This window comes from Manis pentadactyla, chromosome 17 (genome assembly GCF_030020395.1).
Source record: "Manis pentadactyla isolate mManPen7 chromosome 17, mManPen7.hap1, whole genome shotgun sequence".
NCBI lineage: Eukaryota > Metazoa > Chordata > Mammalia > Pholidota > Manidae > Manis > Manis pentadactyla.
In genome coordinates, this window is record NC_080035.1 from 52526136 (window position 1) to 52540716 (window position 14581).

Consider the following 14581-nt stretch of genomic DNA (forward strand, 5'->3'; position numbering starts at 1 on the left):
CCTATACAGAATTTTATTGTCGTTAACAACCATTTGATCAATAAATATGAGAGATGCCCTCACAAAGAAAAAAAAAAAAAAGGACAGACTTCCAATGGTAAAATAAATAAGTAACTGGGATATAAGGTATAGCATAAGGAATATAGTCAAGATATTGTAACAGCTTGGTAGGGTGATAGCTGGAACCTAGAATTATGTATATAAATGTTTTATCACTGTGTTGTACACTTGAAACTAATGTAATGTAATACTGTGCATCAACTACCCTTCAATAAAAAATAATTATCTTAAAAAAAAAAATTCATCCACGATTCTGCCTATGTTTCAAAGCACCACTGCTGATCTAGATATACAGAATTATATACATGAGAAAATATATTATGTAACGACCACTACAGCATTTGTTCAAATTTCTTTGCATGGGAAAAAAAAAAAACAAGTGGGTGCATTCTTTTTTTCTTGTCCATACTCATAAAATCTCTATGGTTTTTTATTATATGCTTCACTCAACCAGAGAGCATCAAAAGAACACTTCTAGAAACTTCCACCTGAAGTTCAGAGAGAACTCTTTGATTACTGACTTGACCATCCCCACATCAGGGACTTCCGGTGAAAATCAACCAGAGCAGATGCGCTGGTTTCTGCTTTCTGACAACAGCAGACTTGGAGGCAGGATTTTCCTATCATGAGGAGCATGACTGTATTGCGAATAATATCTGGATAACGATTCTTAAACACATGAGGTCTAATGTGACTTTCCAGGTGTTCAAGAGATTAAAACATTTTCCCCATTTGATACAATCTATTAAAATGCAAATGCAAAAAAGAAATGAAAATATTTCCAGAACAGAGAACCTGATTTTATGACAGCTTTCCACTTAACCACATTATTGCAATAAACTTCCACTCAAAGTATACTTTGAAGCTTGTCATCATTTTTGTTGGTACTAAATAAAGAGTTTCTACTTTATATGAGGAGGGAATTTCTGAGAGATTAATCCTGGTTACTGAGAATGAGAGGAACACTGAACAGATCACAGTTGAATCCATGGTAACACTACTTATAGAGAAAATGTCATTATTTATGTTGTCCTGAGAGGCAAAGCATTGGTAACGCATTTGTAAAAAGCCCAAAGAGAAGTGTGTGCAGGTACTTAACAAAGGACAACACTGGAAGTGCTGGCTTCCCTCTCTTCCCCTAACATACTCCAGAAATGAGCTCCAACACCCAGCCAGTCCCTGATACGTCAGGAGAACATCTGAGTATCGTCAAGGCTCTGGTTAGGACCTGGGTTGAATTTGCTGTAAGCTTAAAGATTATGATCTTCAATAACCACTTAACTTTTCTTTCCTAAATTCTTCTCACACTCCAACTGGTGTGATTCCATGTTGAAAACAATTCATCCTCAGGTTCCAGGAAAAGTTTTTGCGAAATTTCTGAAATCAAGGCCAACCACTTACGTAATTGATTATGAAAAAGAAATACAATATAGGGCTATGTTTGCTAAGTGTATGTGTTGTGTGTATACATGAATCCAGAGCTCCATTCCACAGCTGTCTTAAATTCTGAGTCTGTATCTTTTCTGTGTGGAATCACAGGATGCTGACATGAGATGGTTTCTTCAGAAACGGTCCATTGGCTGCAATTATTTATGTTTTCAAACACCTTGAAGACACACAGCTTGAGACCACAACTGACAACTAGTAGATGACGAATAAATGCTTCATGAGTGAAAGAGCCCCCTCTTTTTACCTGTCAGAAACCTGAGGCCATGAGAGGTGAAGTGATTGTTGGCACACCTCTTACAAAGTTATGTTCCTGGTAGAACTGGGGCGACCTCTGTCTCAGGTCCTAACTAGTAACAGTTTTTCAATGTCTCCTAATGTTTTAAAATGGATGAATTCCTCCTTTCTACTTCTTAAGGGCAGATAGTTTATAAGGTAAAACTATATGGTACCAAATACTTAACTCATGTAAGTGCCAACATTTGTGTTCACTGGACAACTAATCCCCAAGGAAATGTATTAGTTGTTTGGCACGTTTGTTCCCTTGATAGCAAGACAACTGGAACCTTGTATATTTCAGTTCCATGAACCACAGCTTCCAAAAGGCCTCTTCATACCATCACATACCAGAAACAAAGTCTACCTTAAATAATCTATCTTAAATTCTACTTTTGAGAATATACTATAGGTAAGAATTCAACTTATATAAATGCCAAGTGTAAGACAAAAGGCTCTAATTCTATTTTGACACTCTTAAAGTCTCACTGTCCTCTATGGGTGGGGCATGGAGAGATGCAAATACACTCTGGAAACCATCCCTTCTTCTATCCAGCCAACAAGTACTCATCAATTACAGTGTGTACAAGCCTGGGACCAGGGGCTGTCACAGTAACAATTAATATACTCTATGAGTACAGAGTCTAAGGCTAAGAGAAGAGACAGGTAGTCAACACATAATTACCTAAATTATAATTTAACTGTTAATTGTAACAAGTACTATAAAGGTGATTTAAAACACAACCAGATTTTAAACTTTATTTGAAATAAAATGTCACAGGTTCAATACTGTAAATATCCAGATTTTTTCCATTTTATTCGTGGCAAAATAATATTTTTTTATTAAATTAATATTTTACTAAAATAAAGGGGTAGAGAAGAAATGATAACAGAAGATGAAGCCTCCAGTTATAAGATGAAAATCAAAGGAGGGGAAGTACTTGGCCGCACAGCAAAACAATGTGGAATTTCGAGCCAACAAATTCCCATCAACCCCACTTCGTGTCAGACTCTGGTTTATACATATTAGGCTCTTGGTAACATACTCATCAAGATCTGTTCATGTTGAAACTGGCCCAAAAATATTACTCTAGTCTCTCTCAAGATGTGCTTGCACAAAAACAATGAATTGTATCAATAAAGATACTTTGGTGCATTTTCCAGCGGTCACAAAGAGCTACAAAGTTGAATAGCATGTGAAGGAGGGACTTTTAAATGACAATATTTGAATATTATAAATCACACGTCCCATAAGGTAATGTCAAATTACTAATACACTAACAACAGCAACTAGGATACACCAAAGAAGTCCTGAGTACCAAAGACTGCCTAGTTCCACACTACTTTGACATTTGTGCTGTCTCAGCCTCTGGCTAATAAATACCTAAGAGCTTGGGGACATTAACATCATAGTCACAAATATTACCCAGAAGTGCAGACCTTATATATATATATCACTTAAATATATACACTATTAGGAAATTTTTAAAAAATTAAAGTAAAATGTCAGCCTTCCAATTTCTTGAGATATTACATGATTATACCTTTGAACAAGACACAAACTTCCCAAATCATCCTTTTAATACTTTATTGGACAGTCAGACACACAGTGTTTTCTCTGTTCTAAGTTGTATTTCCAGATATGACTATCACAGAGAAAAAATACAAATAAAGAGTAATCAGGACATTCTAACAGATTTAAAAATGTATGCCAAAATGGTGCAATATTTACCAGCTGTAGACAAGGGCTATGATAATCACCTTTATAGAGATTACTGACAAAATAACAATAGTAATCAAACAGATGTAACTATGTATCTATTTAAACTCCTAACAAAGGCTTTTATGATATTATTAGCACTAAAGGAGCAACTCCCATAAAATATGTCTTAATATCACCCTGATAAGAGTTTAAGTACACATAACCATTGTTATGTGAAAAAACATTATTTTTAATATGTGACAAGCTGACAGGATTTAATTACCACACCTACTTCAAACTGTTAGCTGTTTCATGCAAACCTGAAAAAGCGATATTTATGTGGCTATTGAGAAGCATTATGATTGATGCAATCTTTTGTGTTGTTCCTTTTGTAGTCACTTGCATTCGTTATTATTAACAAGGAAAAATGAAAGGGGAAATGTGTGTTTTTGTTTTGCAATAAAGCTTTTCTGACGATGACTAACTTCTTCCTTGGAAACCAAAAAGCCTCCTTCACTAATGTACATAAAAATATGTTCCTCACAATATGCACCAAGCAAGGAAAGGAAAGAGAGATAAAAGCCTGGAGAACTTAAGCCAAAATTAAAAGCAATCTGGGCAAGATGAGAACATGAGAGCTGTCAGGATAGCTGTTAGTCCTATTCTCAATTTCTTACAGTTCATCTCCTCTCAAGGAAGAAAAAAAATCATAGTTTCTTTTAACCATATCCATGACAGATCTCACATGAAAGGAAACATAGCCAGAGATTTGGCGTGAATAGGCATATTACCAATTTTCCAGCATCACTACTGAATATTTATGTCAGTGACGAATGATGACACTGGTGAAATATTTTAACACGAAGCCATACCTTGTAAATCGTCTGAATGATGCCGTGTCAAAACAACACCTACCATAAATCAGAGGTTTGAAGACCAGTATTTCTTGTTCTAACATGCTACCTGCTCAGCAGAATCACTTGTGTGAACAGGCATAGATTAATGTGTGCTAAGCAGAGCCATCTTACCTCCTAACTTATAGAGCTATAATTTAACAGGCCTATTATCGTCAAGGTAATTTTGACAGGGTTGAAATATTATACTTGTTAAAAATATGCATTTACCACTAACTCCAGGGGTCATTTGACCTGAATAAATACATCGGTAGCCTCACAATTATCTTTCTTCTCCAGTGATGACTCTTTTCTAACAAGGCAGTGGTAATCTGACAACTGATTTTATAAATAGTACAGCAAGACAGTTTTCCTGATAGTCTAAAAAACACCATGTTGCTTTCAGTTCGCTTTTCCTTTCTCCATGAGGCATTTATTCAGGGACTGGGACAGGATACTAAGGGCACCTTCTTAGGCTCAGGAAACAACAGGAGTTCCAAGCTCTACCACCCTCCTCCTCGCAACCCTCAACTCCAACACGATGTACGTCCTAATTCAGGATATTTTTAGATTTGTGATATCATCTACAGTCTCATTTCCCACTGAAATTAGAAATCTTAATCCTTAGAGCAATTCTAGATTTTCGGCTAGGGAAGATACAAGACTGTGTTGTCTTAACTCTCGTGCTACCATTCCTGTTTTATATCCTCCGTGAGCACAGATGCCACCCACCACAAGAGTAAGAATGACAAAAGAGGAAGTTGGTACGTTTCTTTTTCTCTTTTTATAGTGCGTTAGCCTTAATTTGACTTTATCTATAAAGAAAAAAATGATATAAATTTGTATAATTTTTAACCTGGATGCATAAATAAGTGAACACACACACACACACACACACACACACACCCAGTGCAGAAAACTCAGTCATGTAAAATGAACATACTGGCCACAACCCACTCAACTTTGCATTTCCCTGAGAGAATGAACAAACACATCTACTGACACCAAAATTAACAAACTGAAAGTAAATAAATATTTATCTGGAACCTGTCATAGTCAATGCTCTCAGCCAGATGTTATGTGAGCATAAGTAGGCATGAAAAAAATAAAATGACTATCCACTCATCTTGTCTCAGAAACAAAGGGTAGAATTCTAGAGACTGGATAAGAATAAAACATCTCTGCTGACTCTAATGGTGAGGAAGAAAACTGAAGAAACTGGTTATATTTCTCCCTAACTGCATGTCTGACTCAGGTGATGCAAGTGACCATATTCTACCCTTTAGGAATTAAAATATATAGTCAAAATGTCAGCGGCTGCTATTCTAGTTACTAGGAGAGAAGGTGTCAGTTAAGAAATCCAAATAACATTGTGTGAAATGGTAGATATACAGAATATACTGTAATTCTTTAATAAAGAATTTAGTGTTTCAAACATAATACACTATGACACTTTTAAAATTCTGTATCAGTACTACAAAACACAAAGAATCAAGATATAAAAAAATGAAATTTGCAAGAAAGCTTTAAAATAAAAATGACCAGGTTTCGCAATAAGGTGCCCTTATGGTATATCCGTGTAATAATGTAGATCATGCTGCCCTCTTGTGCCAGATGTAAAAACTAAAATGACTTCTGCCCAGGCAAGGAAAACATGATTTACACTGAAAAAAGAAATAATCTCTTGACTTCTGAACGACTCACTGTTGACCTGGGATTTGGGATACCTGTGTGTCAAGATCTGATAGAACTGAAAACGGGATGACGACGAGAGGAGACATGCTGACTAGGAGGCGGCGGATGCTGTGAACTGCACAGGCCAGGTCTGCAAAGGCGCTTTCGATTCAAGGGGCGATCGAAAGGCGTAGGAAATGCCAGGCAGCTGGAGATGTGCAGCTCATTAACAGACACACACGGTACCATTACCAAAATGCACTGAGGAGTGAAGGGTGCAAAATTGAGACGGCGGAGAGGAAAGAAGGTAAAAAGACAAGAAAACTAGCTTTTGTGATTCTAAGGACACACGCAAGTTGACTCAAATTTTTACCCAGAAAGTTTTTAAGATTGATCAGGTTATAAAAAAATCAGGAGGCAATAAGATATCATATTATATAAATTACCTAAGTCAACTTCATGCAAACATACATGGGTTCAACATGGAGAGTAACTTGGTCATTCAGTGTGGAGAGATGGAACCTTCTTAAAAATCAGCTCTCCTGAATGGTTCAACTGCAGAGAGACCTCGCTACTGAGAAAAAAAAAATGCAGTTCCCAGGTTTACCTGCCCCTCCTAACTGCCAGTAAGTGACCTGGGACTTCAGTGGGGCAGCCAGCATTTCAGAGCCCTTCTGTGCAGGCCTGGTTCTCTGCATACATGCGAAGGTCCTCCCAGTGAGTAACAAATGTGAAGACATGGGAGGAAGCATGAGGAGGGAGAGAGAGCACAACTGTGGGGAGAGCACCCGGCAAGGAACATCAAAGACATTTCTATGCTCCAGATCAGGGTCACTAAGATATTCAGGCACAAACAGGAAGGATGATGTTCCCTGGAAGGGAACTGACAAGACGTCTGCAAATCCGAGCCCGGCAGATCCAGGGGGTCTCTGCCTGGAGTTCCTGTGCCGGACGCCATCCCAAGTCTAGCCTGCTGAAAACTACATGCAGAAGTCCTTCCTGGTCCCTACGTTTTCCAAAATCTGGGAGCCTGTCAGGATCCTGAGCTCACAGAGAACTTACTGACCCTGGGACTCCCTTAGGGGTGCACTTTGCATGGCAAAGCATGGAGAATAAGAAAGAGAGGATCCCTGATCTCTCCGCCCTGCTCAGCGGACATACTCTATGACTCGGGGAGCACGACATGATGCTCTGTACACACTTAATGTAGATATTTACCAGAACTTAAAAATCAAGCATATTGCCTCTCTAGGGGGATTTTTTTTTAATACATATATAACCATTAGAGTCCATACAACCATTGAGGTACAGTTCCTAGCTTTGGCTTGTTCTTCTCAGTATAAAAAGTACAAACATTTTATCCAATGGACATTTAAAATCTACCACCTAAATTTTCTTAATTAAGAAAATAATTTAGTCTATCACTAAAAGAGTAAATACATCATGGTCCCTAAATATTTTGGGCAAACAAGGGCTATCTTTGGAGGACTTACTTGGGCTTCTATTTTCTTGGAAGAATAAAATCCTGCTAATAGAGGCAGGGGAGGCACGGTAAAGGGTAGTACGCTGTGCTAAGACTAGCAACCTTGAAGGTCTAGACTTGGTCCCAAATCCTTGAATAATATATAAATCAGTGTGTGGAGAAGCCTACAGGTCTTGAACATGAAGAGCCCGGTTAACTGTGGTCACGAGTATTCAGAAGCTGTGATAAAGGAAATTCAGTCCCACTTAATGCTCCCAATCTCACTGACTATAGTTTTCAAATTAACTTGGGAAGTGGAGCGACCTTCTGGCCACAGGAGCACACAAGTCCCCCAGTCACCTTCGGACTTTCACGAGACGGCAGATTCCTGCAGGCATCTGCAATCTACCATTCCCGTGTTCACACGGTACCTGGACCAAACAACATTGTTGACTAAATCTATACAGGATACTTCCCTGAAGAGGTTCACTTAATGAGCAGGACAGTCTTGCCAGACAGGAAGGGGAGCGGTTGTCACTTCCATTTCACAGGCAAGGAAATGGATGCCACGCCACCACTATGACTCATTAAAGCCTGACTGTGTGCTGAGCACTGCGAATGTATTAACCTGCTTAATTCCAACAGTTTCTTGATAATATGTGTGTGACTAGCACCCCCATTTTACAGATAAGAAAACCAAGGCAGAGAGAAATTAAGTAACTAGCACTGACATGTTAATATAACTATAACCAGCCATTACTCTTTGTAACTAGCACTGGGACTGGACCCAACCAACTGGCTCCAAAGTCCATACTTCTAACCACAGCAGCATCCTGCTTTAGCATCTGCCTGCCCAGAAGCATCTATGCCCTTTGGCCCTGGTCACATGGCTCGTTGGCCGTCAGGCCGAGGTTACTCTTGTGACCCCTCCAGCCCAGCATCCTGCCTTCACAGGTTCTGTCAGTTATCACCTGCAGAAGCAAAGCCACCCAGAGCCTTCCCACAAGTCTAAGCAGCTGAACAGACTGGGATGTATGTACATGAACCAATTCTTCACAGGAACCCAGGTCAGGAGGCCACCATCAGCAGCAAAACAGGTCAAAGGCCTCAGGGCGGAGGCAGCAACCGTGCAAACCTCCAGGTAACTGCTGCCTGCTACTGAGAACCTTACTGCTGAAGAGCCGGCACAGCACTCCCCAAGGCGTCTAAGATATAACCAAAAGTCCATTTTAAAACTATACGGCTAATATCTTTTATTGAAGAAGATGCTGACAGTTCCCCAATTAATTTTTCATTACCACTTTAAGTAAACCTCATAATCAGGGCACACGCAAGAGCTGTGAGGTCCCAGAGGGATGGGCAATGAAAGAAAGAAAAATACAGCCTGCCCTATGCAGAGAGATTCCTTGAAAGAGGCCCTTCCTCAAAGATGGCCTAGCTTAACGATACGGAACACAGCCGATGTTTTAGCAACTAGTCAACAACATGTAAATATGTTCGCATCGAATGTAGTGTGTTTCCCATGCCATCCAACAAATGGATTCCTAAATCATTCTGCAAAGTGAACACTCATTTATTTTTCCACACACACATAAATTGGAACAAAAGCTTGTTTGCCCCCAGTATTCAGATTTTCTCTGGTAGGAGAAAGGTATCAGTGAAGCTTTTGTAGAAAATGAATCAACATGCACAGTGATTTTCTTCCAAGCATCTCCTCCATTATCAAATACAGAAATGTAATCAGACACTAAATGCATTAACAAGACAAATTTGCCGAGAAATCTGGTGTCTCACTTACCTACTGGGTTTCTATCAAAGAACAATACTGGAGCTTTCAAAACGGACTCAAACATTTTGTTGTGCAAAGCTTGTGAAGAATTAACAAGGACGTAGAATACCAACAGAGATCTTGCTATGCCAAAAAGGATGGTAGCTACAGTCAAACCTGAAATACAGAAACATCACTCAGAGAGCACAGGGTTCCTGCCTTTTCTTTGATGATGTTAAAGCAAGTCAGGCAATTCATAAAGTTATTACGTATTTTATTCCATAAAGCATCTGGATTCTATAAGGGTGCAATGCATTCACAAGATTTATTTATTTATTTGTTTTTAATTTTTTAAAAATTTTGGTAGCATTAATATACAATTACATGAGCAACATTGTGGTTACTAGATTCCGCCCATTATCAAGTGCCCACCACATACCCATTACAGTCACTGTCCATCAGCGTAATAAGATGCTATAGAATCCTACACAAGATACATTTATAAAGAATATAAAATAATTTTTTTCTCTCATTAAATAGAAACTATATGCAAAAAAAGTCAGGTGTAAAACTGCAATTTCATTCTAAGCTTCCCTAATTCAATTACAAGATCTATTAAAAATTCAGAAGAAAGAAAGATAATTATAAAAAGTAGTTGCTCTTTCCTTCTCCGTATTTCAAATCTTAGTATTTACAACATGTCCCACATCTAAAATTGGGGCATGCTTTGATACCAGCATGGAAAGTAATAGCAAACAGGAGAAATGATTTACAATTTCCCTATAGAAAATGCCCAAAGTAGCTTTAAAGAATATAAAAATACCATATATTAAGATACAAACAGAAAATCTTTTAAGTAATTGAATTGCAAGAAAATACAAATTATATTTTACCAAGAGATATAAGTCTCAATGAGCAACCAATCTCTCACCAAGTGTTTTGTATAAACACAAAGCATTTTCAAATAAACATTAGCATTTAAATTGTATGTTTTATTAATGACATAAATGAACACCCCCTATGCATGTAAAAATTAAAATAGCTTTCCTAACATCTCTTTAACTCACAGTGTTAAATAGACTGGGGATAACTGCTGTAATAAATATTCGATCCCATACTTTTATTCCCCTTCAGATGAGACATCACTGTTACTTAAACTCCAAAAGCTGCTCAAATTCCTAAATTCCATCAACAGGCCTTTTCCTTAGCCCACCATTCTGCATGATGTATAACAGAATCTTTTCCTTCTTCCTTTAGACCTTGCATAGTCCAATTTGGAAAGTAAAGAGCTAATAGATTTGGATTTCTTAGCAAGTGATCAACAAAATAAATACCAAATTTCAGTGAGTAGCTTTTTACAAAGATAATTCACTCTATCTTTGCAGAAAGCCTGTATGAGTGTTCCCTGTGGGAATCTTTAAAATTTTAGATGAGGATTTCCTTTAAAAAGTATGGAATGCTACATATTTTCAAAGCACTCTTGTGAAAACAGAGTTTATTAAGCTGGGTTAATATTAGACTGGCTAGCCAAATGTTAAATTAATCACACAGTTGGGGAAGCGATAACATTGTGATCTCAAGGTGAGAGAGAGAAGGAATCCTAATTCCCAGACACTGGATTTTTCCCTGCTCAGCTTCTCTCTTAAGTAATTAGTGAAGCCCAAGAGGTGAGCAGTGTGGTAAAGGGGACTTTGCATACCTGTGAGGGAATAATGCTTTTATTTGGAGGGCCTTGCTACCAGAGGATTTCATCCAAGTTCAATAAAAGCCAGGGTTTATTCAGGCAGAATTGGAACAATCCAAACTACAGGGTGGGGATCCATTTCTAATCCCCTTGCCCATCCATATAATAATATAAGATTTAGCTAAAGCAACCTATTAGAATAGACAATAGCCACATATTTCCAGTGGCTGACTTTCTGAATGCTCAATCCTGGTTTAACTTCCAAAATCCAGTACAGAGCAAATTAAGAGTCTTCATTCAACCTCTTTCTTCTGGTAGATTTTACAAATAATTATTCTAATTAATTCAGAGTAAATGTGACTCAGACTCTTAATCTGTTAAGACATTACTGAATTACTTCAGCCCTAGTTACTCACACAGGCTCATTGTAAGCACCTCAGACTCGTGTATAATACACCAAATGATTAAACTTTACCTGAATAAATTCCTAGGTACCAGTGAAGGTCGAGCTTCTCAGTTTCATTTCCTTCACCACTTAGAGTGATATCCAGCTTACTTTGTTCATTTGCCCTTATGGAAGAGGGGAAAAACATTAAGCTTAATGGAATGTAGATAAATACACACAAAAAAAAAGATTAGTCTCGATTTGGAGACATGTTTTATGCTGGAAAACGATTCCCAGTTCACAGGGTCCTATGTACATCCACCTTATAAAAATTCCCTTTGAATCACGACTTTCAGTTCTCAAAACTGTGAAGACACTGCTGAGGATCAGACATGGGTAGAGACCATGGGAGGGTCCCACTCCACCAGCAGGAACTTGAATTTTTCTCCAAGGAAATAAACTCGGTGAGGATTAGAAGAGGAAGCTGAACAAACCCCAGCTCTCCCCCCGACTACGTGGAAAAGGGAGGCTTCACAGTGATTTCATAGCACTTCGCCTCAGACCAGAAATAACTCACCAGTATGAAAGCCACCAGTCCTGAAGAACATAGGCAACCTAGAACAGGGAAACAAACAAAACAAATCAAACTCCAACATTCCTTACCAACTCGGAGCTCCTACTCACTAGGAGCAGGCAATCAAAAGCCTCCAGAAAATGGAGATGGTCCTTCAGCTCAGGTCTGTGCCAAGCCCCACATCCCAGGTAACTGGTCAGGTAAGTGCATATTACATTTTAAAATCTTTAAAAGACATCCTTTTTATTTTTCTAGAAACTCTTTGTCATGTATACACAACATCAGAGAACATTACTTATTTTGTTCCCCACAGACAGCACATTTGAATGCTAATCCAACAGTAATAACTGTAGAAACAAACACGGTATAAATGGGACTGTAAATATCAAGCTGAGGGCACAAAATAAATGTCCTTATTTACCTGAGCTGCAATGTTTAGTAGAATGAGGAAAATGATGATAAACCAGGAAGTACCGGCTATGAAGTAATTCTTGTAGACTCTAAGACCTACTTCTCCTTCAGAACGGCTCTCCTCTGGTACTGTAACCTGCATATTCTCAGTCTGGGAAGGAAAAAGAGGCAATGAGACAAATTTTAAGTAATGAATCCCGAAATTTCAAAGTTCAACAATGCACTCTGTTAGCAAATCTGTGGGCAGTCAGGCACGTCTCATGCACTGGTAGAAATGCAAAATGCTGTATCGCCTATGGTGAAGGGTGTAGAGATATCTAGCTACACCATGTACGCCTATCACTTCTAGGACTCTACCAGACATAGGGAAATGCCACTTGCACAAGGCTCGGCATTATTGTGTGACTTTGCTTAAAGTAGAACATCGTGATTTCCGGCATGGCACGTGCATACCATACCTGATTCAAGTGTAAGTGCAGAAGCTTATTTCAAAATAATATAAAAAATTATGTGGAGCTAATACATCACTCTAGATTATTTGTGTCACTCCATAATAGAAACATAAAACATAGTAGGGGCTCATGATATTAGTCAGATACAATTATCAAGGAATACCTGTGTGAATTTTTAAGGGAGATCTAGTGCATTTCTGTCTGGAAGGCTTTTAATGCATTCTAAACTCTCATGAGCCAAGGTTGTCCTTGGCACTATGCTGACTGCTCTGGAATCAAAGATGGGTAAGATGTGGTTCTTGGATTTAAAGGGTAAGAAAGGAAGACAGGAACCACCTGTAAAGTGTCTACAGTGTACCAGGTCCTTTGCACATGTTACTTCTGACCTATCACAAACCATCTGCCAATGGACTAAAATAATACCATCAGTCACCAGCTGAACCAGATGAACACCCCAGCACAGAGGAGAAGTAGCTGATTCAAGTAGCACATTTGAATGCTAATCCAACAGCAAACTCCATCTGAGGGAGGCTTCAAATTAAGCCTCTGGATGCAAAAAGGGAAGCCTGCGGCAACCAGTGCAAGCGGGATTTACCTCAGGCAAATTCAAGAGTTCTAACGTAAGCGTGAACCACATACACTTAGCAATTCATGGCAGTACACCCATTGCTGATTGCGTGAGAGTCTCCATCCACCATGCAAAGGAGAGCCCCAATCAGGCTTACTCACTTCATTCTGTTTTAATTCTACCAGTTCCATGGAATAAGGCCTTGGAAGCTTACAATACACTTTGGGACAAATGAAGATGTCATGTGCAGAGCAGACTAAATATCCATGAGGCTCCTAAAAGCAGACAGGAGCAAGGCATGTTGCAAGATGAGGAACTCACATCTTGGCCCTCTGGAGCGCCATCTTTCAACGAAGACTGCTGAGACCAAACCGAAGTCTCAGAAAAGGTCCGATTCCTCAGAAGGGGACTTCCTGGGACTGGAGACTGTTCGGCTTCCTCATTTTCCTTCTTCAAAAGGGAACCAAAGTCTACCCCAGATTTTTGAAATTCAGTGTAAGTCCCCTTTTGCACCATTTTGCCCTAAAAAAAAGGAAGAATTTGACAGAACTGTATTTGCCTTTGATAATACTAATTATGAAAAAAGTTAACTGGTCTTAAATTATGACTTTCCTGAGCAAATTATCCTCAGGACCACAATGCTGGATGACCCATCTAGTCCGACTCAACTCAAAACAGAACTGAGTACTCTGTTCTCTGCCATGCCCTGCATTGGGTGCTGGGGGCTATAAAGGAAATGCGTGGGCATGTGTTAAAATGGATCGCACTGACATCACCACCATGGGTGTTTGAGGAAATAAGTGTAGGTGTTGGTGGGAGTATCGTATACTCTTTAGACAATATAGCAACTGAGATAAGCCTCATTTAACAAGCAGAATTTGAAAGAACAGTCAGTTGGGGAGGATGTTCCAAGAAAGAAACTTAAGGTTGACATGGATGCAGGTACAAGTCCATCTGTGTAGGTAAAGGCCACTCACCAAATCTCTGCTGACCATTGCATAGTACCGTATGCCCTGCTGGACAAGATGTATGGAAACGAGCCCCAGACACAGAACCCGTGAGCTGCATCTTCACGGTCTTTACTCTAAAGCTGCCCCACAAACTCAGGAAGTTCCCAACTGAAAACTCAAACCTTCCCTGATAAAGTAATTAAGCAAGGAGGCCCTTGGATTGAGGTGGCTCTAACGCCTCGGTAGCCTACATGAGCAAACTGAAATCTACATCAG

General features: G+C 39.0%; 1 protein-coding gene across 3 annotated transcripts in view; it reads right to left on the minus strand.

Moving 5' to 3' along the window:
- ABCC4 (ATP binding cassette subfamily C member 4) overlaps window positions 1-14581 on the minus strand; it is a 239495-nt gene that overhangs the window by 116134 nt on the left and 108780 nt on the right. For all 3 annotated transcript variants that reach the window (XR_008994591.1, XM_036893689.2, XM_057494606.1), the window contains exons 15-19: window positions 13677-13877; window positions 12346-12486; window positions 11928-11965; window positions 11441-11535; window positions 9312-9458 (exon numbers count right to left, since the gene is read on the minus strand). Coding sequence is in view for 2 of the 3 variants with exons in the window: in XM_036893689.2 (XP_036749584.2) it covers window positions 9312-9458; window positions 11441-11535; window positions 11928-11965; window positions 12346-12486; window positions 13677-13877 (622 nt within the window). In the remaining variant the exon portion in view is untranslated. The remainder of the gene's footprint in view (window positions 1-9311; window positions 9459-11440; window positions 11536-11927; window positions 11966-12345; window positions 12487-13676; window positions 13878-14581) is intronic.